This window comes from Eptesicus fuscus, chromosome 7, assembly GCF_027574615.1.
Source record: "Eptesicus fuscus isolate TK198812 chromosome 7, DD_ASM_mEF_20220401, whole genome shotgun sequence".
NCBI classification, from domain to species: Eukaryota; Metazoa; Chordata; class Mammalia; order Chiroptera; family Vespertilionidae; genus Eptesicus; species Eptesicus fuscus.
Window position 1 is genome coordinate 68,272,355 of NC_072479.1, and position 26,152 is coordinate 68,298,506.

At 39.5% G+C, this 26,152-nt stretch overlaps 1 protein-coding gene across 5 annotated transcripts in view; it reads left to right on the forward strand.

The window, feature by feature from the left end:
- The window catches only part of CPNE8 (copine 8), a 194,540-nt gene that overhangs the window by 105,158 nt on the left and 63,230 nt on the right, over positions 1-26,152 (forward strand). For 3 of the 5 annotated variants that reach the window (XM_008140552.3, XM_054719169.1, XM_054719171.1), the window contains 2 exons: positions 981-1,085; positions 4,279-4,320. The exons of 1 other annotated variant lie outside the window; for it this stretch is intronic. In XM_008140552.3, the coding sequence (XP_008138774.1) occupies positions 981-1,085; positions 4,279-4,320 (147 nt within the window). The remainder of the gene's footprint in view (positions 1-980; positions 1,086-4,278; positions 4,321-26,152) is intronic. One more of the 5 variants, XM_028144169.2, reaches the window with a different exon arrangement.

Consider the following 26,152-nt stretch of genomic DNA (forward strand, 5'->3'; position numbering starts at 1 on the left):
AACATCAATCAGCTGCCTCTTGCACACCCCTCACTGGGGATGTGCCCGCAACCAAGGTACATGCCCTTGACCGGAATCGAACCCGGGACCTTTGAGTCCACAGGCCGACGCTCTATCCACTGAGCCAAACCGGTTTCGGCTAATCATGCTTCTTGTATCATAAGAAAAGGGCAGGAACTGGAGAACTTCCTCATGATCTCATCATAGCATCTCCCCTGTGCTGTGATGCTGTGGCTTCCTGAAAGTTCCTGAAGAATGACTGTCAGTGCTCCCAAGGACAACTCCTCCACTGATGCCCTGGATCCACTTGCATCGCCTAAAGGACATTGCTCCAGCCTTTCTCCCCTTTCCCTCACGCTTCACAAATTGGTTCCTCTCTTGTAGGTAGTTTCCGTTAGCTCACAAGCTTGCTGTGGTTGCCTCCTTCTTGAAAAAAAAAAAAAATTAAAAAGCAACCAACCAACCAAGAAACAAACAAAACCAAAAACAAAACATTTCACTTGACTAATCTTTCCCCCAATTTCTCTTTAAAGCTGAACTCCTCAAAAATGTTTATACACTCTGCCTCAATTTCTCTTCTCTTTCTCAAACCCATTCCAATCAGATTTTTATCCCCAATACTCCAACAAAACAGCTTTTCTCAGAGTTTGATAACTCATATTTTCAGTGACCTGTGGATATTTTTCCCTGTATTAATATGTCATCACAATATTTAGAGATTGTTTACAAAGCAGCTTTAGAATGTATTGATTTTGCAGAATATCATTTGTAGTAAACTTAATTCAAAATCTTATTGCTTTATATTATAGTGAGCTAATCTTTAAAGTTTTAAAACCACAAACCCCTTCTTATTAAATGATATAGTAGCAAAAAATGGAATGGCAACATTTATTCTGCACCAAAAAAGAGAGAAGAATGACTACTAAAATGATATGTCATAATTGAATCACAGAAATAACTGAAAATTCTTTTTTTTACAGTTTTACAATTTGTCATAAAACAGAAGTTGTCAAAAATACTCTAAATCCTGTATGGCAAGCATTCAAGATCTCAGTCCGAGCATTATGTAATGGCGATTATGACAGGTAAAATAAATGACAACTTTTCTGAGAGCTTTGATTATTTACTATAAATTTTGTATTCAATAATCCTAAGTCGATTAAAAAAATTAAAGTAGCTTCTTTACCGATGTAAGTGTGTATGCACAAAAGAATGAATAATTTATTTATGTTTTGGTGAAGAGGGGTAATTTGGTAAGTTAAAATTGGTTGAACTGACTATAATTCCAAGAAGAAAAATGTGGAAAGCACTAAAAAGATATTGAATATTAGTTTAAGTTTTAACATATTACTATTCAAAAGTCATTCCACAATTTTCACTGCCTCAAGGCTTTCACTTGGTATTGTCTTTCTAGGTTGGCGTAAGTGAATATATGAAATACTAGAGTCCCGGTGCATGAAATTCGTGCATGGAGGGGGTGTGTCCCTCAGCCCAGCCTGCACCCTCTCCAATCTGGGACCCCTCAAGGGATGTCTGACCACCCGTTTAGGCCCGATCCCACCTGACATCCCTCTCACAATCCAGGACTGCTGGCTCCCAACTGCTCGCCTGCCTGCCTTCCTGATTGCCCCTAACCACTTCTGCCTGCCATCCTGATCACCCCCTAACCACTCCCTTGCCAGCCTAATCAACGCCTAACTGCTCCCCTGCTGGCACGATTGCCCCTAACTGCCCTCCCCTGCCAGTCTGGTCACCCCTAACTGTCCTCCCCTGCAGGCCTGGTCCCCCCCCAACTGCCCTCCCCTTCAGGCCTGGGTTCTCCCCAACTGCCCTCCCCTGCGGCCATCTTGTGGTGGCCATCTTGTGTCCACATGGGGGCAGCCATCTTTGACCACATGGGAGCAACCATCTTGTGTGTTGGAGTGATGGTCAATTTGCATATTATTCTTTTATTAAATAGGATAATACTATGACTAGATATATTATCAACCCTGAAAAACTCCAGAAATTTTTATTTGCAGCACTGTTCTCATGGTTGCTGAATCTATAGATCTAGTAGGTGGGTGTGGTGGCCCTGAAGATCTTTCCACAATATACCTAAAAATTTCTTAATATCATAGGTTTGTTTTTAAATAACATTGATTGGAAGGTTATAACCCTATTCACTGCAAAAGAAAAGCAAATAAATAGAAAATAAAAGCTCAGTCTCTTGATTTTATTTATCTCCTTACTTGTATATACTTGTAAAACTGGGAATTTATTCTGTTAACTAATATTATAGAAGGAACTATTGATTACTAATATGTCATTACTTTTATTCTAAAATGTATCATGACATTTGACTGTTATTTTATTCATTTAATTGGATTATAATTTAATTAACTGGTTATTCTTTCTCTAAGAAGGTGCTTCTCATACTAGTTCAGTATCACCTGGTGAACCTTGTAGAAATTCAAATTCTCAGGCCCCCAACCCAGGTTTACTGACCCAGGAACTCTGGGGACGAGGTCCAACAATGTTTTTACAAGCCCTTCCTGGGATCCTAGTCTATGTTCTGATGAGAAATCCTGTTCTGACACAGTGTTTTCAAAAGTAGAGGTGTAGCTGAATACCTACCTGTTGAAGAAGGAGCTCTGTCACACTACACATCTCTCCCATATACTTTCCCTGTTCCCTTTACAGAATCAATGCAGATTTTAGAAACTCGGCTAAGATATAAATTGAATTTAACAATAAAATTATCAAAGACAAGTTCAAATTACTGTGTAAAGCCTCCAGGCATACACTATTTTGTCTCTAAAAACTACAGTTCATTTATTTTATTTTTGATGTATATTTTTTATTGTTGATAGTATTACAGATGTCTCCCATTTACCCCCCTTAACTCCCCATTCTCCAAGCCCCTATTGCCCCAGGTCTTCATTACCCTATTGCCCATGTCCATGGGCTGTGCATATCCTATCTAATAAAAGAGAAAAATGCAAATTGACCATACCTCCTCTATGCCCCCAAGCCACACCCACCAGCCAATCAGGAGCGAATATGCAAATTAACCCAACAAATATGGCAGTGGCCACGGAGCTGGAGCAAGCAGGAGGTGTGGGTTGTCCCCGGCAATGGAGGAAGCCAAGCTTCCCGCCTGCCCTGGCCTGCCCTGGCCTCCACACAAGGCTACAAAGTTTCAATTATGGAAGATAAATAAATCCCCGATACCAGGGCCTCTGCTTGGGTTGTCAGGGGGCATGGCTAGCCTGCAAACCACCACAGACCCCTCGCCCAGGCTGCCCCACACCCCAAGGGAACCCCCAACCTGATCCGGGACACCCATCAGGGCAAACCAGCCGGCCCCCACCCGTGCACCAGGCCTCTATCCTATCTACTAAAAGAGTAATATGCAAATTGACCATTACTCCAACACACAAAATGGCTGCCCCCATGTGTTCAAAGATGGCTGCCCCCATGTGGACACAAGATGGCCGGCAGGGGAGGGCAGTTGGGTGGGACCAGGCCTGCAAGGGAGGGCAGTTATGGGTGACCAGGCCGGCAGAGGAGGGAAGTTGGGGGCAACCAGGCCTGCAGGAAAGGGCAGTTGGGGGGGACCCAGGCCTGCAGGGGAGAGCAGTTGGGGGGGACCATGCCTGCAGGGGAGGGCAGTTACGGGTGACCAGGCCGGCAGAGGAGGGAAGTTGGGGGCAACCAGGCCTGCAGGGAAGGGCAGTTAGGGGGGACCCAGGCCTGCAGGGGAGAGCAGTTGGGGGGACCAGGCCTGCAGGGGAGGGCAGTTGGGGGGGACCAGGCCTGCAGGGGAGGGCAGTTAGGGGTGACCAGGCCTTAAGGGGAGGGCAGTTAGGGGTGACCAGGCCTGCAGGGGAGGATAGTTAGGGGCAATCAGGCTGGCAGGGGAGCAGTTAGTCATCAATCAGGCTGGCAGGGGAGTGGTTAGTGGGTGATCAAGCTGGCAGGCAGAAGTGGTTAGGGGCAATCAGGCAGGCAGGCAGTCGAGCGGTTGGGAGCCAGCAGTCCTGGATGGTGAGAGGGATGTCAGACTGCCCATTTAGGCCCTATCCTACCGGGATCGGGCCTAAACTGACAGTCGGACATCCCTCAAGGGGTCCCAGATTGGAGAGGGTGCAGGCTGGGCTGAGGGACACACACCCCCCCCCCACCCCATGCACGAATTTCGTGCATCGGGCCTCTAGTAAGTACATAAGTTCTTTGGTTTATATATCATTTTGATCTTACTAAGTAACTTTATGTGTATGTTTTTCTCATGGACAGAACAATCAAAGTAGAGGTATATGACTGGGAACGAGATGGGAGGTAAGACATTGTCTCTTCTTTTATTCTTGCTCCTGACACTTAATATGCTTTAATAAATAAGTATACTGAAATGATCATGTTTTTGCATTTTAATTTTGTCCTCATTTTCCAAATATTACTGACGTGTTTACATGTGATTTTAAGAATGCGTGTATTTTCTTTAAATGTGGAGATTAAAATAGAGGTCTTCCTCATTTCCAGTAATGTAGTAAATTTGGATTGGATGATTTCTCATGGTGTCCAACTTACAGATGTCGTTTTATTTCTGTATCTCACAATCTCTCTGAAGATTCCTATAATCATTATATCCCATATCATTCATGGGAACACACCTGAGTCTTCACCCCTTCCCCTCCAAAACAGACATACCCCTCACAACAAACAACAAAATGAAATGCAAGCATTATATCTGATGATTGCCAGTAAAAATAGTTGTTCAGAGTTCCGCAATTATGGGCTCCCTCTGCATATCACAGCAGACATTAAAGACTAAAACAGAGGGAATGTACTGCTTTTTTCTTTTCTTCTTAAGTATTGTCCCACTGTTTCTGTTGTTTTAAATAGGGTTGATTTTGAGGTGTTTTTAGATGATGTTAAAGCCAAGGTACCCAGAAATGCTCAAATCTCGCCTTGGCCTAGATAACAGCCTCTCCAGGTGGTTCCAGGAAGTGAACATAGGGAGGCCAAGGAGAATGACAAATTGGAAAACAAAGGGCATTTGATTTTACTTGGCTACATGCCCTAAATTCCAGCCCCGAGGTCACTGGTAAATGGAGCTAAAGCATGAGGTTAAAGCTCAAGATCTAAGGGCTTTCTCTCCGCATTATATGCAAGCCAGCACCCAAGCTCTCAGGGACTGGATACCTGAACACTCCTATTAAATATAGGAACAGGTTGAATAAAAAAAGATTGGCCTGTCCTGAGAGGACACCTCCCCTCACCTTTCTGCTGCTTGGGTGGGAAAATGCCTAATTGGAGCACCTCATGCACATGTAAGTGCCATTTACACATACACTCACACACATGGTGCATCAGGTGTCCTGGAATTTAACCCAATTGTTATTTTCTCCTTTCTAAGGAGTGATAAGGGAGGATGGAGAGAGAAGTAGAGATTATACTCCACATGGCAGCAATTACCAAACAGTTATATAAGACTCAATGATTTCAGGCTTCAAATTATAACCCAAACATGATTGTGCTCAAGTGGCCTAACATTTTTTGACATTTATATTTGGAGATGATCAATGCTGTATCACTGATCTTTGCATTTCTGTCAGATTACTTTTTAATTATTTGTTTATTTAGAGTTTCTTTACACAAATTCTACTTGCATTCTGAAGAAATCTTACAAGATAACCTAATGTTTTACTATAGGGACTGATGCCTGATTGCTTCACTAAACCTTATTCACTGAGAAAATGAGTTTTGCTCCTCAGAATAAATAAGAAAAGAAACAATGCCAATCTGAGTAAAATGCCAATCTGAGTAAAGTAGGCATTCTGCCTTCTACCATATATCCAGATGATATAAATATAGGGTATGTCATATAAAGTTTTATAATAGATCAGATACATTTAATTGAGAATGGGCAAAAGCTGTGGCCTTTTCCTAGTATTTTTGGGAAATTTTAATTTAATAACTTATAAACTAGGGGTATAAATTTAGATTTCTTGTGTACCCATGACAATTCAATCCAAATTTGCAAATTGTAGATATTTTATTGTCTTGCTTTGAAGGGTGAGTTTTTATTACTCTCCTGTTGTCTTCAGCCTATGTCTGAGCCAAAAATTTTAAAATAGCTTTGAAAGTTAGAATTACCTTGAAATTCAGTTATCTTTTCTTTTGATGTTGGAGTTTTGAGCATTTCTATACAGGATATGACTTATTGACTGTTTCTAATGTGCCAGATTTTTTAAAGCATTTTTTATTTTATTTCCCATTTAATTTTCATAATAAGGGATAAATACTATAAAGGGTGAGGTAAAAGTAGGTTTACAATAATTAATAAATAATAATACAAGTATAAACTCTGTTTTGCTTACTCACAACTGTAAAGCTACTTTTGCCCCACCCACCCGGTATCAATACCCTTTTATCGATGAAGAAACCAAGGCAGAGACACAATATGCCTAAATCACACAACTGGTAAATGGTGGAGCCAGGACATGAACTCTCCAGTATGCTTCCAGTGGTGCACTCATAATTAATATACTATATATTTCTATAACATTATAGTTAAAAATTCTGGCACTTAAATAAAAGCCTTCAACCCTGACATTGGTCTTACTCTATGATTCTTTGGTAATTGATAATGTGGTAATTAGAGGAATCCAAGGTCTATTTAAGAAAGCTTTTAACATAAGTATGTTATCTGACATTTTATATTATCTGGAAAAATGGATGAACCATTCCTAGGAAGCAAGTGTTATGTAACAGGAAGTTAGGTAGAGAAGTATTACATATTTTGAAAGAAACTTAATAGACATCAAATGGGCCAGTAAAATGTATAAAACAGGTGATTTAGATTATGAGAATGACAGCTAAAATGAGATCAAGAGCAAGTGAAAGAGAGATAGGGAAAAAATAGAGATAGAGAAAGAGGTCATTTATGAAATGTACTTAAAAGAAGATCTTTATATTGGGAAAAATTTTTTCAACAAAAATGATTTACTTTTCGAGACATGGATTTAGAAACAAGTTAAATATTTAGATTTATTTTGTAAACTCATGTTGTCATTGTATCATCAACTCTTTGGGGAAAGACTGGCATTGGTGGATATGGTGTTGATTAATTTTTAAATTTCACTTCTACATACCACCCATAAAGCACATTCAAAAGAAATCTGGGGAGTTAAAGACTTATTGATAACAAAGGGAGTGAAATTAGGATGGAGAGGTTGTTAGGGGTACTTTAAACATTTCTTGGAAATGAATTATGATTAGTAGAATATTTAGAGAAAGGTTTTGTGTTTTTACAAGTGTTAATAGCTTCTCAATGTTGGGGTAAAATTATCTTTCTTTAATCCAAAATATAGCTTTACATTTTTTTTTTTTTTTTTTTTTATATATTTTATTGATTTTTTTACAGAGAAGAAGGGAGAGGGATAGAGAGTTAGAAACATCGATGAGAGAGAAACATCAATCAGCTGCCTCCTGTACACCCCCTCCTGGGGATGTGCCCGCAACCAAGGTACGTGCCCTTGACCGGAATCGAACCCGGGACCCTTCAGTCCGCAGGCTGACGCTCTATCCACTGAGCCAAACCGGTTAGGGCTAGCTTTACATTTTGTATGAAAAATTTCAGTGTATAATTCTATATAATTCATGTGCACTAAAGTAGCATTTTTCAAAGTTAGCAAAATTATTAGTTTGTGGGTGAAATAGAAAAGGCAAAATTAAAATCATGATTAAATAATTCTTGAAAACTCTTTCAACTAAATAATATGCATGAAATTATAAAAGCATATTAGTCTCCAATAAAAATTATGTATAAAACCTAAAATCCATATATTAGTTTTATAATGCAGTAATAATAGTCATAGTCACTGTATAGACTGTTATACAAGTTGATATTCTGGCTTGTGGTTCTGTGTGATATGATAACACATGGTTATTATACCTCTTCCATGCATTTTTGTTTATCTGACACAATTTCCCAAGTTCTTCCCTTAAGTCAGAGTGAATATATGATAACCATTATATTTCATAATGAATAAAATTATCAACAGAGATTGTTTCCTATTTATGTTTTTTCCCCCATCACCTTTAATATTTGTCAAAAATCCTGTGCACATATCACTCTTTTTAGAAAAGATTATTTGTTCAGTGGATTTTTTTTTAACCAGCATTTTCCAATAGAAATGTAAGGTGAGTCACATAAGTAATTTTAAATTTTCTCATGGCAACATTAAAAAGTAAAAATACACCAGAGATATTTTATTTAGTCCTATATGTTTAAATATTATTTTAATATAGGGTCAATATAAAAATTATTGATACATTTCACATTTTAAAAATATTTTATTGATTTGAGAGAGAGAGGAAGGGAGAAGGATAGAGATAAAAACACTCATTGGCCACTTCCTGCACGCCCCTCATCAGGAATCTAGCCAGCAACCTGGGCATGTGCCCTGACCTGGAATCGAACAGGTGACCTCTTGGTTCAGGGGTTGACACTCAATCACTGAGCCACACCAGCAGGGCAAGAAATGTTTACATTTTTTATACTAAGTTTTGAAATCTGTTGTGTATTTTATGCTTACACCACATCCCAATTCAGACTAACTACATTTCAAGTAACCAACCTATATCAACATATGGTTGGTGGCTACCATGTTGGACAACATCATGTAGACTTTAATGAAGTATACAGTCTACATCCTAAGTAATTTCATATCAGATGAAATGTTTTCCCAGCATGTAACAGAAGTTTAGAATTGTCCCCTTATAAAACGTGGAAAAACTTCAAATATCTATATTATTTTGTGTATAAATTTAACCATAAGAAACCAAGAAATAATGTGGTCTTTCAACTAGAGAGAATATTTCGTTCAAAGATTCAAGTGGAAAATGCTTGACAGTGTTACTTGCTTACAATCACGTTTTCTTTTACTAGCTAGGTACTTCAGATGAAGATATTCACAGGCTTTCAGAAGTGATGTGATCTTGAGTCACAATTCTGATGGTGTGTTTGACTCAATTCATCAACTTGAAATTATTTCTAAAGCAAACGTCTCGTGTATCTATGAGGCCTACTAAAATGTGGTAATGCTGTTGAGCAAATAGCCAGTTGACATGAAATTAGGTTCCTTGCCTTGAGTTCCTCTAGAAGAGAAGAAATGTAGTCATTTGTCCTTTTTTATTTCAACAATTAACAGTGGCTTAGAGTGCAGAGGCATTATTTGACCTTGATATGAATAATCAGTTTAAATGTACTTAATTTTCCACAAGTTAAACCACTTGGCTTAAATCATCCCTGTAGTCCGCACCATTTCGTCAAGGAACGTGCAAAATGAATATTTAAATCTCATTTTAACAATTGAAAACCTGCAGTGCTGAGAAACTGACTAGTCTTGGTTACAAAGCAATCAGTGGAGGTATCCTTAAAAAGCTTCACTTGATTGAAGTTGCTTCAGCTGGCTTTGTGTAGCTTCAATTAAAATTCAGGGAGCATTAGTGGAACAACTCTGCATTAAAACCCTGTGACTTTAATGTGGGACTGATTGTCAATGGGCCACCAAGTGGATCACTGTCTCCCAGAAAATGACGATTTGAAGAAAGGGCTCAGCCAGTGAACTGCTTCTGATGTCTATTATCACTTTGTATTTCATCGAATCTAGTCATTTTAAATAGTGATACTTATTATAAGGGCAAACCTCATTTATCTGTGAAATGTGTATGGATGCTATCAGCTTTTAGTTACCTTTGAAGATAACATTTGATAAATGCATTTGAAGTTTTGTTCCTGTGATTATGCATCATCATCCTATGAAATAAGTGATTACTTGTAAGTTGTCTAAGACATGATAACTCATTCAGGAGGAGCATGTGTAAACCTTTTATATTTTTAAATTTATTTTAAATGTCTTCACTTATTCTAATTAACCCTTTCCTAACAATAGCCCTCTATTTGCTTGCAGTTAACTCTATGTCCTAAAAGCATATTCAGTAGACAAAATTTGGCCACTTTCCTTGTTCCACTACCTATCACTTCTTTGAGACTTAAAAAATGTTAATAAATGGAATTTCATAATGTATTATGTTACTTACTGACATACTATTTTTTCTTCCACCTATTAAATTTTTAAGTAATTTTTTTTTGTTTGTTTTTGTTAATCCTCTCCCGAGGATATTTTTCCATTGATTTTTAGGGAGAGTGGAAGAGAGAGGGAAAGACAGAGAGAAACATCAATATGAGAGAAACACATCGATTGGTTGTCTCCTGCACAAGCTCTGGCCAGGGCCTGGGCCGGGGAGGAGCCTGCAACTTAGGTACATGCCCTTGACTGGAATTGAACCTGGGACCCCTTTGGTCCACAGGCTGATGCTCTACCCACTGAGCAAAACTGGCTAGGGCTTAAGTAATGTTTTTTATCACTTTTGGAAAAAATTGTTATTGAGCATTTATTATGTACTAAAGTGTTTGCCAGGTGATAACAACTTAATGAAAAACTCCAATCTTCATATAATAATATTTTTAATTTTTTTAAATATGTTTTGTTATATTTTTCCACTCACCTGGAGTGATTTTGGATTCTATCAGATCTATATTTCAAGGGGGGAAAAACTTGTTCTAATTTTCATTAAAAAGAAAATTATAAATTATATAAACACTGACCCTTTACTAAAAGATATTGGCAGGATATGTTTGGGGATGTTTAAGGATTGGCCATGTGCTTTTCTATCACCAAAAACTTGCTTACGTAACCTCGACACTTTGAAAGCTGTTCTGTGTTCATTTTTGCCCATTGTTTTTTTGTTCAGGCCCAAGTGAATGCTATCAATTGTCAGAAAGCTTTCTTTATGCATATAAATTCATTTAATTCCATTCTCCTGTGTGTTGTGCTTACCATTTAGGAATGTTTATTAGCATGTCTAACACATTATGACTTAGGTTGAAATGATTTGTTTCTGCTTTATCTCTCATATGAAACTGTAAACTGCTGAGGTTAAGGACCGTGTTTTGTTTTGTTATTTCTCACAGAGCAGATTGCAGTGCCTTTAATGTTGTAGCTTCTTGCTGTGTTATTTCAATGCTATAGAAGAGAGTATTTGAAATAACTGTCATCTCTCTAATGAACACTCAGTCCTCCATCAGTGCTTTTAGATCTCCTCCTTTCCACCCTTTACTTGAAATTATGAAATTATCTTGAATAATATGAGAGCTTTTATTTCTCTAGTGAAATTTCAGGCAGTGAGTAATTAATTCAGCTGTCATTTTTGTCTCTTTTTTTCCCCACCATTTGCAGATATCTTAGATTTTATATTAAGATCATATATCTGTCATACAGATTACATTTTCTGCTTTATTCCATATTTAAATACTGATGACTTTCACCAACTCCACAGTGGAACTATCTAATTCACGTTAACAAATAGTATACATTTTGATTTTTGATCACCTTACTATTTATTTGACTCCATCAGAATGTCATCAGTCAAACTGGAATGTAAATTAATTTCTAATTTTGCTATAATATTAGAGTCCTCAGTGATGGAAAGGACCTTTACAGTTAGCTTTTTATTTTATAATAAGGAGGCTGAGTCTAATTATTTCCAATTTTGAATTAATCATCAATTTCAGCACGAAATCTGCCTTTCCTCTTATAGCTTTTATTTCACTCCGAGAATATCAGGGCTGATATTCAAAATTTTTATCAACCATCAAAGTAGATGAGAGGTTGGGTACTGGCAGCCCTTTTCTTTGCCAAGGTAACCTTTTAATTGCTATGTGGTAGGGTGGCCTGGAGAGTCCAGGAAAACGTCCTTGGAAGCTGGAGTAGTAGGAGGGCACATAGAGATTCTAAACAGAGGCTACACATCAATGTGAGAATAGACAGATGTTTCTAAATTTTAAAAATATATTTTTTATTGATTTTAGAGATGAAGGGAGAGAGAGAGATAGAAACATCAATGATGAGAGAGAATCATTGATTGGCTGCCTCTTGCACACCCCATGCTGGAGATCGAGCCTACAACCTGGGCATGAGCTCTGACCGAGAATAGAACAGTGACCTCCTGGTTCATAGGTCAACACTCAACCACTGAACCACACTGGCCAGGCTGTTTCTAAATTTTTATATCGGCATTTAATCTACTAATTCACACAACTTGAATCCTAATCTCTAGGCATTACCATAATCCCAAACTTGCAGACTTGAAAAATTATAATCATATTGATCCCTTCCTTGCTTTCATCCACCATATCCTGTCAACTGCCCCCTCTTCCATCAGTAAGAAATGGACAATGAAAGGATGCTGATTTTCTTAAAGTTAATTTTAAATTATGTACAGTTTCCACTAGCTTAAAAGATGGAATAAATATGGGCATTTATTTAAAAAAAGTATAAATACATATTACAAAGTTAAAATGAGTTTTTGCAATAGTGTCATAATTTTATAACAATATAATGGGAAGAATAAGATCATCACAAGAAGAAGATGATAGTAAGATACTGGAAGAATAGTAAAGAGAGCAACAAAGCAACAGAAAATAATTTTACAATGGAGCTTAGGGAAAGGGAATAGAAATCAAAACTAAAGAAAGTTTGAATCATAGAAATGGAAGAAAGAGAATTTATAAAGTCATAGAATTTAGTTATAAAAATAGAAGGAAATATATGATGAAGGACTGAAGAATAGAACAAAATATTCTAGTGAGCTCTGAAATAAGGGCAAAAGGATGGAGCTGAGGTTTTATAAATCTGTATGAGAAAAGATGGGGGTTATAAGTCCACCTTCCAAAATAAATAATTTTATATCTCTAGTGCCACCATTGCTGAATTAGGGTTAACTCTTTGGCATAAAAAAAATAACAAGATATCTGAAAATCTTAGTATTTTATTTAGTCTGTAGACATAATTTAGTATTAAAATCTATAACTCTTGGAACCCAACATTCTACAGTAACTCAAGTGGAGGCCTGCTAGGGAGGTAGGCGATTTGTTTGAGGGCAACCAAGATTCTACTTTTAATGAGAATAGACAGCATATATGTGGGTCTTGGTTTCTTCTCAGCTGAGCTACTCTTTGTCTTTTGATTGAAACATTTAAGCCATTTACATTTAAATTGATTATTGAGAGGTCTGTATTTAGAGCCATTTTATTCTTTATAACTATGTTCCTGTTTTACTTTGTTACTAGAGGCCAGGTGCATGAAATTCCTGCATGGGGGCGGGGGGAGTGTCCCTCAGCCCAGCCTGCACCCTCTCTAATCTGGGACCCATCGAGGGATGTCCGACTGCCCGTTTAGAATCGGGCCTAAATGGGCAGTCTGACATCCCTCTCACAATCCAGGACTGCTGGTTCCCAACTGCTCATCTGCCTGCCTGCCTGCCTGATTGGCCCTAACCGCTTCTGCCTGCCAGCCTGATCACCCCCTAACCACACCCCTACCAGCCTGATTGATGCCTAACTGCTCCCCTGCCAGCCTGTTTGCCCCTAACTACCCTCCCCTGCAGGCCTGGTCACCCCTAACTACCCTTCCCTGCAGGCCTGGTCACCCCTAACTGCCTTCCCCTGTAGGCCTGGTCACCCCCAACTGCTCTCCCCTGCAGGCCTGGGTCCCCGGCAACTGCCCTTCCCTGCAGGCCCGGTCGCCCCCAACTTTCCTCCTCTGCAGGCCTGGTCACCCCTAACTGCCCTCCCCTGCAGGCTTGATCGCCCCCAACTGCCCTCCTTTACAGGCCTGGTCCCTCCCAACTGCCCTCCCCTGCTGGCCATCTTATGTCCACATGGGGGCAGCTGTCTTTGACCACATGGGGGCAGCCATCTTGTGTGTTGGAGTGATGGTCAATTTGCATAATATTCTTTTATTAGATAGGATTAGATAGGATAGAGGCCTGGTGCATGGGTGGGAGCCAGCTGGTTTGCCCTGAAGGGTGTCCCGGATCAGGGTGGGGATTCCCTTGGGGTGTGAGGCAGCCTGGGTGAGGGGCCTGTGGTGGTTTGCAGGCCAGCCACACCCCTCGGCAACCCAAGTGGAGGCCCTGGTATCTGGGATTTATTTATCTTCTATAATTGAAACTTTGTAGCCTTAAGCGGAGGCCAAGGCAGGCCAGAGCAGGCAGAAAGCTTGGCTTCCTCCATTGCTGGGGAAACCTAAACCTCCTGCTCTCTCCGTGGCCGCAGCTATCTTGGTTGGGTTAATTTGAATACTCGCTCCTGATTGGCTTGTGGGCATGGCAGAGGTGTGGTTGATTTATATATTACTCTTTTATTAGATAGGATTTGTTTTCTTCTTCTTAAAGAAGTCCCTATAAAATTTCATATAATACTTGTTTGGTGGTAATAAACCCATTTAGCTTTTTCTTGCCTAGGAAGCTCTTTATTTCTCCTTCAAATCTAAATGATAGCCTTGCTGGGTAAAATAATCTTGGTTGTAGGTCCTTGCTTTTAAATACTTTCAGTGTTTCCTTCCAATCCCTTCTGGCCTGAAATGTTTCTTTTGAGAAATCAGCTGACAGTTTTATGGGGCTCCCTTATAGGTAACTTTCTCTTGCTGCTTTTAAAATTCTCTTTGTCTTTAAGCCTTGCCATTTTTATTATGATGCATCTTGGTGTCCACCTCTTTGGGTTCAACTTACTTGGAATTCTTTGCATTTCCTGGAATCGTGTGTCTTTTTCTTTCACCAGCTTAGGGAAGATTTTAGTCACTATTTCTTCAAGAAAATTCTCAATCTTTTGCTCTCTCTCTGTCTCTGTCTCTCTTTTTTTGGTACCCATATGATGTGGATGTGTTATGCTTGATATTGTTCCAAAGGTCTCTTACATCTCCTCATTTAATTTTTTTTTTCCTTTTTGCTGCTGTGATTGGGTCTTTTTACTACCATGTTTTCCAAATCTGCTTCATGTAACCTACTGTTGATTCCTTCTGGTGTATCTTTCATTTTAGATTTTCTATTCTTAATTTCTTACAGATTCTTTTTTTGTTGTTGTTTCTATGTCCTTTTTTAAATGCTTACTATCTCTTTGTTTAAGTTCTCACTAAGTTTATCCATTCTTCTTCTAAGTTCTTTGAGCATTCTTATAACCATTGTTTTGAACTCTGTATCTGATAGATGGCTTGCTTTCATTTCATTTAGATTTTTTTCTGGGGATTTCTTTGGTTCTTTCATTTGTGACTTGTTTGTCTCCCCATTTTGGCTGCCTCTCTGTGTTTGTTTCTGTGTATTAGGTAAATCAGCTATATCTTCCAGTCTGGGTATGGTGGCCTTATGTTTTAGGTGTCTTATGGGACTTGATGGTGCAGTCTCTCTGATCACCTGCACTAGGTGCTCCAGGAATGTCTGTTGTGTGGGTTATGTGAGTTCTCCTGTTATAGTTGAATTTTGACTGCCATTAGCCTGTCTGTGGGTGGTGTTAACTCTCGGGCTGGCTATGAGGATTGACTCAGACCACAGTATATGAGGTAGTGTGTGGGAGCTGAATCTATGAAGTAGAATTCGCCCAGCAGGGTCTGGTGCCTGTTGAGATCTCCCTTTGAGTGCGCTGTTTGTGGAGCTAATTGGGTCATGCTCTGATGAGTTCTGAAGTCATCCACTGGGTTTGTTGTTCCTGGCCTCTTGGGAGGGATTCCAGTGCAGGTGGATGTCAGGCTGTGATGAGCCCTGGGTTACCTGTTTCAGGCTATAAAGTGATTCACAGTTTGTGGTTGCCTCTGCTGGGTCTGGGTGCACATGGGAGGGGCTAAGCTGCATACCAAGTCTAGCTTTTACCAGCCCCGAGCCCAGGGACAGGCCAGCAAAAGGCCCAAGACAGCCAGAGATCTACCTCTGCCTGCTGACTGCCTGTTAGCCCATTCACAGAAAGAGGCTCTGGCAGCATTTGATTAGGGGGAGGTGGCTTCTTAGTGAGTCACCAGGTAAACACCAGTGGTATTCACCAGGTTGATACAAATTCAAACTCGGCACCAGATCTGGGTTCATCAAAAGTGCCAGGGGCTTGTATTCCTTTGTGGTAGAGTGGGGTCTTAGGGAATTTTCAGGGTGAGGACAGAAGAGTCCACCAGGCTAACAAAGACCAAGATTTAGCCATGTGGAAGGAGGGCTCTGCATAGGAATGGTGGTGCCAGTGTGTAAGGGAAAAATGGTCCTTGATTTAGAACTGTGCAACTCAGCCTTTGCCACCTCCTGAGCCTGGCACCACCACAGAGGTAAAGTGCCATTTTTATCATGTCACATCACACTAGCAGCATGAGTTACCACTGTTGATGTTAACCTTGATCATTTGACTGAGGTAGTGGCTGCCAGGTTTCTCCACTATGAAGCTACTCTTTTACCCTCTTTCTATGCTATACTCCTTGGAAAGAAGTCACTGTGCACAGCCTACACTTAGGAGTGGGAGTTAGACTCCTCTTTAAGGGAAGAATCTACACTAATAAAAAAGAAAGATGCAAATTGACTTTACCTTTGCGATGCCCACCAGCCAATCAGGAGTGAGGATGCAAATTAACCCAACAAAGATGGTGGGTTAATTTGCATACACAGATGCCAAGTGGCCAGGGTGGGGATGCTTGTGTTGTCACCATGGTGACGACACAGGCATACAGTACTACCCCAGCCGCTCTGGGCCTCTGGGCAGCGTGGGAAGGCGGAAAGGTGGCTCTGGGCCAAGCGAAGGCAGACAGGCAGCTCCGGCGGGAGCAAAGGTGGTGCTGGCAGCCAGGGGAAGGAAGGCCCATTCTTGCACAAATCTTCATGCATCAGGCCTCTAGCATCTACATAAATTATGTGGCATTCTTCTGGTAGAGATAATTGTATACTCTACCCCTGCCCTGGATAATGCATTTGCCAAATTCCCAACTACTATGTTGCTATTGTCAGATATTTTAATTCTACATGTATTTTAAATATCGCCAGCCAATTTTATAGCCAATATGGATATATTATTATTATTACCAAATATAAATTTAGAAAATCTCTTCAGCCTTCTTTTGTCACTGCCTAACCTCTTATCTCCCATCTGATAGCTTGGGGAGGCACTTGGGGCTCAGAGAGACATCTTGACTAGATCTCTCCTTCCCACGCTTTGCCTCTCTTCAGCAGCTGGACTGCCTTTGAAGGTGAATTGGCAACTGAGCCAAAGAGAGCCCAGTGTCAACTAAACAACCTTCTAGGAAATGACATCAAGATTTGTTCACCAAAGTTTTCAGTTTCTTGCAACTTTATACATAATTCACTTGGGTAACATTTTACCCAGAATTGGCACAATTGCCTCAAAAGTCTGAAAATCTAATTTTGAAAAAAGTCTTAATAGGAAAAAGTCAATATATCTTTATATTATTCTCCAGTCTGTGACAGTGATTCAGTCTTTCCTTGTCTTTCAGGGCCTTTACAATTTTGAAGAGTATCGGCCAGTTATTTTGGCTAATGCCTTTCAATTTTGTTTGCCTTATTTTTCCTTAAGATTTCCATTCTGTTCATGGGAGGAGCAGTGAATGGGCTAACAGGAAAAATAAGGCAAACAAAATTGAAAGGCATTAGCCAAAATAACTGGCCGATACTCTTGATTAGGCATTCTTAGGGAGGATACCAGAGAGGTGATGTGTCCTCATCAGTGTTTCATATCCAGGGGTAGTTGATATGGTTTGAAAATTTCACCCAAAGCTATTCGATTGTTTAGACTAGTGAAGAGATAAAAGGGGAAATGTATCTCTGAAGAGACAAGAGCTGGATTGGGCCACAGGGATTGGAAGTAGGAGATAATGAACTATTCTCCCTGTGTCTGACTTATCCTGCACACTTCCAAGCTACCACCAGGCAGAACAGGACAAATTCCTCTGTCAAGTCATTCATGGCTCCTGAGCTCCCTTCCTAACTCTGAAATTCACTCTGACAGGTCTAAGCTTTTGTCTGAACCTGATTTTCTGCTTCAGTGGCCCGGGGGTAGTCATAGTGGAAAGAAGAGCACTAAATGAGTAAAAAGCATTCCAAATAATTTGATTCCTCTCTGACCTTATTCATGTGCTCAAAACAAGCATTAAAAGACAGGGTTGGTTGAAAACCAACATACAACTTGCATTATGATTGAAGTGGAAAGTTTATATTGAAGGTACTCATTATGTCTGGGAATAGCAGTATATTACTGTAGAAGCACTCTTCTCACAGGAGCCTTTGAATTTTACACATGATGGGAAATTATAATCAGATTAATCAATTAAAAGCATAGCATTAATCTCTTCCTTAATCATTGACTTTGATGGATATTTTAATTTTATTCAGGAGGCAAATAAGGCTTGTGCTTGTGTGTAAATAAAAATGAAAGGATTGTGAGTATAAAGACTTTTGCTTGTGCTCCCCTGTTGAATACAGTGATTTTCTGGTTACCTGATCTGAAATGAATTGTAAGTCAGTGGCATAAGAGAGCACACCATAATTCAAGGTGCCATGTTTTGCCTACAAAGCATAAATATTTAAACACTTGCATTACTATTTCTGAATGTGTGGATTAAGTATCTGTGACATATTAACTCATGTTCTTTCGGGTATGATTGAAATATTACATTCAATCCTTACACCCCTTGGGGGAGGGGAACACACAAATCCCTGTGTTCTATGAAACGTTAAAAAGAAAATCTCATTTCAATGTCTTGCTTCCTTTAACTGGTGCCAGCTTTGTGATATAATATGGCAGCCATGTTGCAGGTGAGAATTTAAGATTTCCATTCTGTTCATGGGAGGAGCAGTACACAAGTGCACCCCAGTCTCCCTAATTTCTCTAAAAGTTATTTATAAATTGAAATTTAGAAAATGAGAAGCAGAACTGGAAACCTAAAATGCTGCTTTTGTGTGTGTTTTATTTTTAAAGGGAAAGTTGTTTATGCAATGCATTTTATGTTTTGTAAGCTTGCTATTGTAAATATTAAGGGATATTAAAGCAAGACTTGTTGCTTAGACTTCCAAGACCAGGACTTCTTTATATCTAGGGACCATGTACTGACATTCTTTTTACAGAGGTCATATTAGTCTTACCTATAAAAAATATATACCGTATTTTCCGGCGTATAAGACAACTGGGCATATAAGATTTTCCTGGGTTAAAAAGTCATCTTATATGCTGGAAAATACGGTATATTGGACTATATTGATGGGATTAGATATAATGGATTAGATATATCGGACTACCGTATTTTCCGGCATATAAAACGACTTTTTAACCCAGGAAAATCTTATACGCCCAGTCGTCTTATACGCTGGAAAGTACGGTAGTTCTTAGCAGGTAGTTTTTTTTTTAATGAAAATGATAAGTATTTCACCATAATAAAATGTTCTTTTTATTATTATTGGGTAAATAATACAACCATAGATAATTGTATACTCTACCTCCTGCCCTGTATAATGCATTTGCCAAATTCCCAACTACTTTGTTGCTATTGTCAGATATTTTAATTCTACATGTATTTTAAATCTCACCAGCCATTTTTATAGCCAATCCTATATAATAAAAGGCCAATATGCAAATTGACTGAATAGTGGAATGACTGGTCGCTATGACGTGCACTGACCACCAAGGGGCAGACGCTTAACATAGGAACTGCCCCCTGGTGGTCAGTGTGCTCCCACAGGGGTGTGCAGCTCAGCCAGAAGCCTTGAGTCAGGCTCATGGCTGGCCAGCACAGGGGTGGTTGTGGGAGCCTCTTCCACCTCCATGGCAACGCTAAGGATGTGCGACTGCTGGCTTAGGCCCGCTCTTCCCCGCCCCCCAGTGCATGAAATTCATGCACTGGGCCTCTAGTATGGATATATTATTATTACCAAAAGTCCATAATACATTCAGATTTCCTTAATTTTTACCTAGTGTCCTTTTACTGTTCTATGATTCCATCCAGGATACCATATTACATTTAGTTGTCTTATGGGTCCTTAGGCATCTCTTGGCTGATGTGTGTTTTTTATGGTTAGGCTATGGATGTGGACTTTTGAGAGGAAAACCACAGAGGTAAAGTGCCATTGTTACCATGTCATATCACACTAGCAGCATGAGTTACCACTGTTGATGTTAACCTTGATCATTTGACTGAGGTAGTGGCTGCCAGGTTTCTCCACTATAAAGCTACTCTTTTATCCCCTTTATACACTATACTCCTTGGAAAGAAGTCACTGTTCACAGCCTACACTAAGGAGTGGGAGTTAGACTCCTCTTTAAGGGCAGAATATTTACATAAATTATGTGGCATTCTTCTGCATTGGAGTTTTGTCTCTTCTTTCCATTTATTTTGTTATCCAGTCATTTATTTATGTTGTGGACATTTATTTTATTCTTTGAGTTATAACACAACTTTGCATTATAACTTTATTTTGTTGCTCAAATTGTCCCAGTTTTGGCCATTAGGAACTCTTTCAGTTGTCTCCTGTGTTCCATATAACACAATTTTTATGGGTTTGTTGTTGTTGTATGTTTTTTTAAAAAAACACTTCATTATTTTCTGGTACCAAGATCCTCCTCCAGGTTTATTTTTCTGCCCCAGTCCTAGGATTAACCATGTCTCCAAGAAGGCCTGATTTCTTTTATTGCATAATGGTATTATAAATCAAGAGCTGGGTCCTAGGTATGCTCATTGCTACTGGGGTGACATTGCTTCTAATCTCTCTCACCTGACAGAGCAAGAACATATATGTATATATATTAACATATATATGCATATCCATATGCATATGTATAGTGTCCCAAAAAATATATACACACACTTTAAAAAAAGAAAAAATATATATATATATATTTTTATTGATTTCAGAGAGGAAGGGAGAGGGAGAGAGAGATAGAAATATCAATGATGAGAGAGAATCATTGATTGGTTGCCTCCTGCATGCCCCCTACTGGGGATCAAGCCCACAACTCAGGCATGTGCCCTTGACCAGAATCGAACTCAGGACCCTTCAGTCCACAGGCCGATGCTCTATCCATTGATCCAAACCAGCTAGGGCTATACTCTCATTTTGAATAATTATAAAGGCAGTGTTTATTAAAATACATTTCATTTTTAAAATTGAACTATCAGCTGGTAAAGTATATATACATTTTTTGGGACACCTTGTATGTATCTATAAAGAGTCTATAGTCCTATCTAATAAAGAGGGAATATGCTAATTGACCCTCACGCCATCACAAGCATGGCAGCACCCACAGACAATAAGGAGGGAATATGCTAATTGACTGCCCCACCCCCAAAGATGGCAGCGCCCACAGCCACAAGATGGCGGTACCCAGTCCCCTCAGCCCCACTGGGGTGGCAGGCACGTGGCAAGGCCAGGCCCATCCCCAGGTGGGCCTGGCTGCTCTGTGTGCCTGCCTCCGGAGCTCCAGTCCCCTCAGCCCCCCAACCACCCAGGGCCAGCCTGAGGCACAGGCAAGTCTCAGATGGCAGCTGCCCAGCCGCCCAGGGCCACCCGAGGCTCAGGTAACCAGGGCCGGCCAAGGTTTGCGCTGCTGGCAGTGGCAGCAGCAGAGGTGTGATGGGGCGTCGCCTTCCCCTGATCTCTGGGTCGCCTCCCACCTGAGGGCTCCTGGACTGTGAGAGGGGGCAGGCCGGGCTGAGGGACCCCCCCTCCAGTGCAGATAGTATAACCATCTGTTTTTATATTAAGCTAAATATGATTCATATTAGTGTCTCTAATATGTTAACACATCTAGCTTCCTTCCCTTGCTTATCTGTAAACTCTCCATCAGTGAGAAATCTGTTCCAACTACCTGCTATTTATTTACTTGTGCTATTCCAGTGTACATTAATAGCAAATTCAGAATTGTTAACATGTATCCTATATGTATTGTCCTGTGGGACACAACTTTACCAACCAAAGAACAGCGCTTTTGCCTTCAATCTTACAGACTTCAATTTTCAAAGTTACTTGGGTCAGTACCTTTTCTCTCCACCCTCTTCAATGAGGTTCATTCATACATTTGCAGTATTATTGAATTATATTGGTTCTTTTATATTAAAAAAATCTTTTTTGTCATGTTTTATTCTGGCTATCAGATTTATTAATACCTTCTGGCTCTGGTATGTTTAAATAGCTTCCTTTAATTTCAATACATCTTTCTCAGCCTGACTACTGACAGTGTTAACTGGAAATAGAAGAAATCTCCCAACGAATATGTTCCTTTAAAAAAGTTTATCTAATTTTACAGTCTCTGGGGGATGTATGATTTATGAAAAATTAACACTAGTTCCAATATGTTCACAAGCCACAACATTTTCCACACAGCTTTAAGAGCAAGGTGCAGGATGGTGAGCCATGTCCACCTGGGATCAGGCAGAGCTGCACAGGAGAGGACTCACCACACGCTGGCCCTTTCTGCAAATCTGCTTCCTGTCAATTTACCTACGGGCAAAAATAGTGCACGTTTAAGTTTAACATAGGCAGTGCTTCAGGGCAGGGGAGGGGTGCTCCGCCCGGGGATTTAAGACTTGTCAAAAGGTTTGAAATTGACATTTTACCGTAGAATTCTTTGCCTTTACTGATATCACTTCCACAAACATTGTGCTTAAAACTGTGTTTGCGTGTGTTAGGGGGTGGAGGGTGTTCAGAAATGCAAAAGTTAGCTTTCTTCAAGAAGTGTAAAGTTTGCCAGGGAGATATAAAACTCACTCTCAAACAGCTATAACACAAGTTAGAATTTGGGATAGATGAAGCCTAGAATGTGTGGTTAACAGCTTGCTCCTTGGATTCAGACAGAGCTGGAGTTTGGGTTGTGGCTCCACTGCTTAGGAGTTGAGTTGTTTTAGAGAAGATGCTTAACTTCCCCAAGACCTAGTTTCCACATCTGTACCATCAGGGTAACAACCTCTCTGTATTATTACATGTAATTGTGCTCATGATATATTTATGTAAATGAATTAACACAGTTTTGAACACATAGTAATCACTCAATAAATGTTAGCTTTATAAATATTATATGTATTTAGATAGTTTCAGTTATCTGTCTGCTCTAATAGAGACTACATTTTATATTGAAATATCATTAGTAAAATTGTGAAATGGAGAAAGTTCAGGATGTCTGGGAATGTGGCCAGTCCCATTTTGTCCAGAGTCTGGGATGTGTGTGGAGAAGTCCTGAAATATGAGATAAATCTGGAAGGGTCAATTAAGTTGAAGATTTAAGAGTTTGTTGAGAGAAAAATTGAGGAATCAGATCATGGAGTAAACTTTATCTTGTAAATGTAGTAAGAGAGGCTTATAATACAGGAAAATTATTTTAGTTTCAATTAAGTTAATAGGAAATAGCGAAACAGTATTATTGAATCACAAGGAAATTGTGATTTATTATGAAAATCTTTTTGTCATATTTCTCTGTATAGTGAAAGTTGTTTCAATGTTATACCATTGAAAATCATGAACAGATATAAATATTATAGCAAATTTAATTTTCCTCCCTTTAATCTTAATAAAATCTAGGAATAATTGATGATAGGGGAAAAGATAATTATAAGAATAAATCAGTGAAAACTGCGTTTAATACTTTTTTTTATTTTTTACTTTATTGATTTTTTACAGAGAGGAAGGGAGAAGGATAGAGAGTCAGAAACATCGATGAGAGAGAAACATCGATCAGCTGCCTCCTGCACACCCCCACTGGGGATGTGTCCACAACCAAGGTATATGCCCTTGACCGGAATCGAACCTGGGACCCTCCAGTCCGCAGGCCAACGCTCTATCCACTGAGCCAAACCGGTTTCTGCAGTTTAATACTTTTTTAAAGTACTAATCTATAATTTAATATACAGTTTTTTAAGTAGAACAGGTGACAAAGAAAACTATAGAAATGTCCAATATTTTGAGAAATCTATAATAAAATTGACCTAAGAATCTCTCCACTTATCCACCCAAATTCTCTGATTTATTCTGGAGACAAGGCACCTTACTTCTAAGATTGACTCTTTTATTGTGCTACTTACTGCCTTATGTTCATGAACTTTGAACACATTCTCACCTCTTGATCATCCATTTTTAATTTCACAGAAATGTCTCAGAGGCTGAAAAGCAATTTGTGACTCACTTAATTCATTTTCTCCTCTATAACACAAGAATAGCATTGCATTTGTTTGATATGCAAATTCATTTTTAAATTCAAAATAGCCATCTTGAACAAGATTCAGAATGGGGGGCACGTTTTTACTCATTTTTTAATTTATTTATGTCCTCTTATTCTTAAAAGGATCCAAGACAGCTTATAATAAGATATAATAAGCATATTATACAAAGCACATAGTAAAACGTGGTGAACTAAACAATGTGAGGAAATTGGAGCCAGGGGAAAATATTGGTGAGCTATTGGAAAAGTCTGTAGGGGACAGTCAGAGAGTTGTACGCCCTGGGACATGGAAGCTGACATGCAATGCAGTCCATCCTCCCTTCCCGAGAACTGCCTATCATTATGGAAAGATTTACAAACCTCGTGGCTGAAACAGTCTAGTCCTGGAGGCACCCACTCTTTACAATCCCGACCCCTATTGCCTGTAACTGGTCCTGGGGTGCCTGGAGGCACCTACCCCCTGTAACCCCCCCCCCACACACACACACACCCCAGCCCACATGTTTTGTAATCTATAATATTCTACCTTGCCTACTTTCCCATGCTTATAATTCCTACTTTTCCACGTAATCTTTGTCCTTCTGCCCAATATAAGCAGCTGGTTGATGGTGAGAGGCAAAGCAGATTTTTGTGGATGGCCTGCTGCTCTCCCATACTGCCGGCAGTATTGGAATAAACACTCATGTATGATTCAACCCTGTCTCTGCTTCATTGGCTGAAGTAGTGACAGGCAGCCCGGACCCCTTGGTTGGCCAGTTACAACTGGACTGGCTTTATCTAGATGGATGTATTACTTGGGACTTACATTTACTTGAGAACAGTAAATATTGCTTGTCTCTACCAAGTTTTTGATTAGTGTTAAGTGGCAGGAATTTAATGTTAACAATAAGAGTTGAATTTAAACAATTAACCAAGTGGGATTAGGATTTGTAAAATCAGAAAATTTCCGTAAGGGCTTAAATGATTCAGGCATTATTTTTAAGGCCTCTATAATAGATTCCTACCACCCGTGTGGTGAGCTCTGGTTATATTAGGCTTGTCCATACTTATCAATATCAAAGTGTTGTGGTTAAGTCCTATAAATAGAGCCTTTATCTCAGTGATTATTACTTAAGATATCAGAAACACGCATAGCAATGGAGGAGGATAGATTCTAAACAGAATCTCCATAATTCAAGTTGTTGAGATCCGCAGAGAAATATATCACAAGTATTAACTTGCACTTCTGAAGGTCAAGGAAAATTATTTATTAGAAATGTATTGCACTGCCCTAGCTGGTTTGGCTCAGTGGATAGAGCGTTGGCCTGCAGACTGGAGGGTTCCAGGTTCGATTCCAGTCAAGGGCACATGCTCGGGTTGCAGGCTCGATCCCCAGTAGGGGGCATGCAGGAGGCAGCCGATCAATGATTCTCTCTCATCATTGATATTTCTGTCTCTATCTCGCTCTCCCTACCTCTCTGAAATCAATAAAAATATATTAAAAAAAAGAAATGTGTAGCACTAAAGTACTGTTTTATAATTTTTCTTGTGTATCTTCAAAGAATGAGAGTGCTAGGGGTTTGGGCTCATAAATGCAAATGTATTTATCACAATCTTCAATTAACTTTTTCTTTCACCATTTTCTTGTGTATAGACCTATTTCTGAAAATTAAATCTTGAAGAGGTTAAGGTGATACTGGGGTAGAGGAGTGCCATGTATAGAATACTGTGGTAAATGTAAAAGATCTTTGAGATAGAACTGGAAGCTAGATATCTAAGTAAGCTATATTTTAAATGATTCTTTAAATTTTTTTTAAAATATGTTTTTATTGGTTTCAGAGAGAGGAAGGAAGAGGGAGAGAGCAATAGAAACAGTGTTGACCATTAATGATGAGAGAGAATCATGGATTAGCTGCCTCCTGCACACCCCCTACTGGGGATGAGCCAGCAACCTGGGCATGTGCTCTAACCAGGAATAGAACCCTGACGGGGTTTCATAGGTCAGCACTCAACCATTGAGCCACACTGGCTGGGCAATAATTCTTTTTAAAGAAACACTTCCTATTGCAGAAATTCTAATCAAATGAAATGACAGCCAGTGTTTTT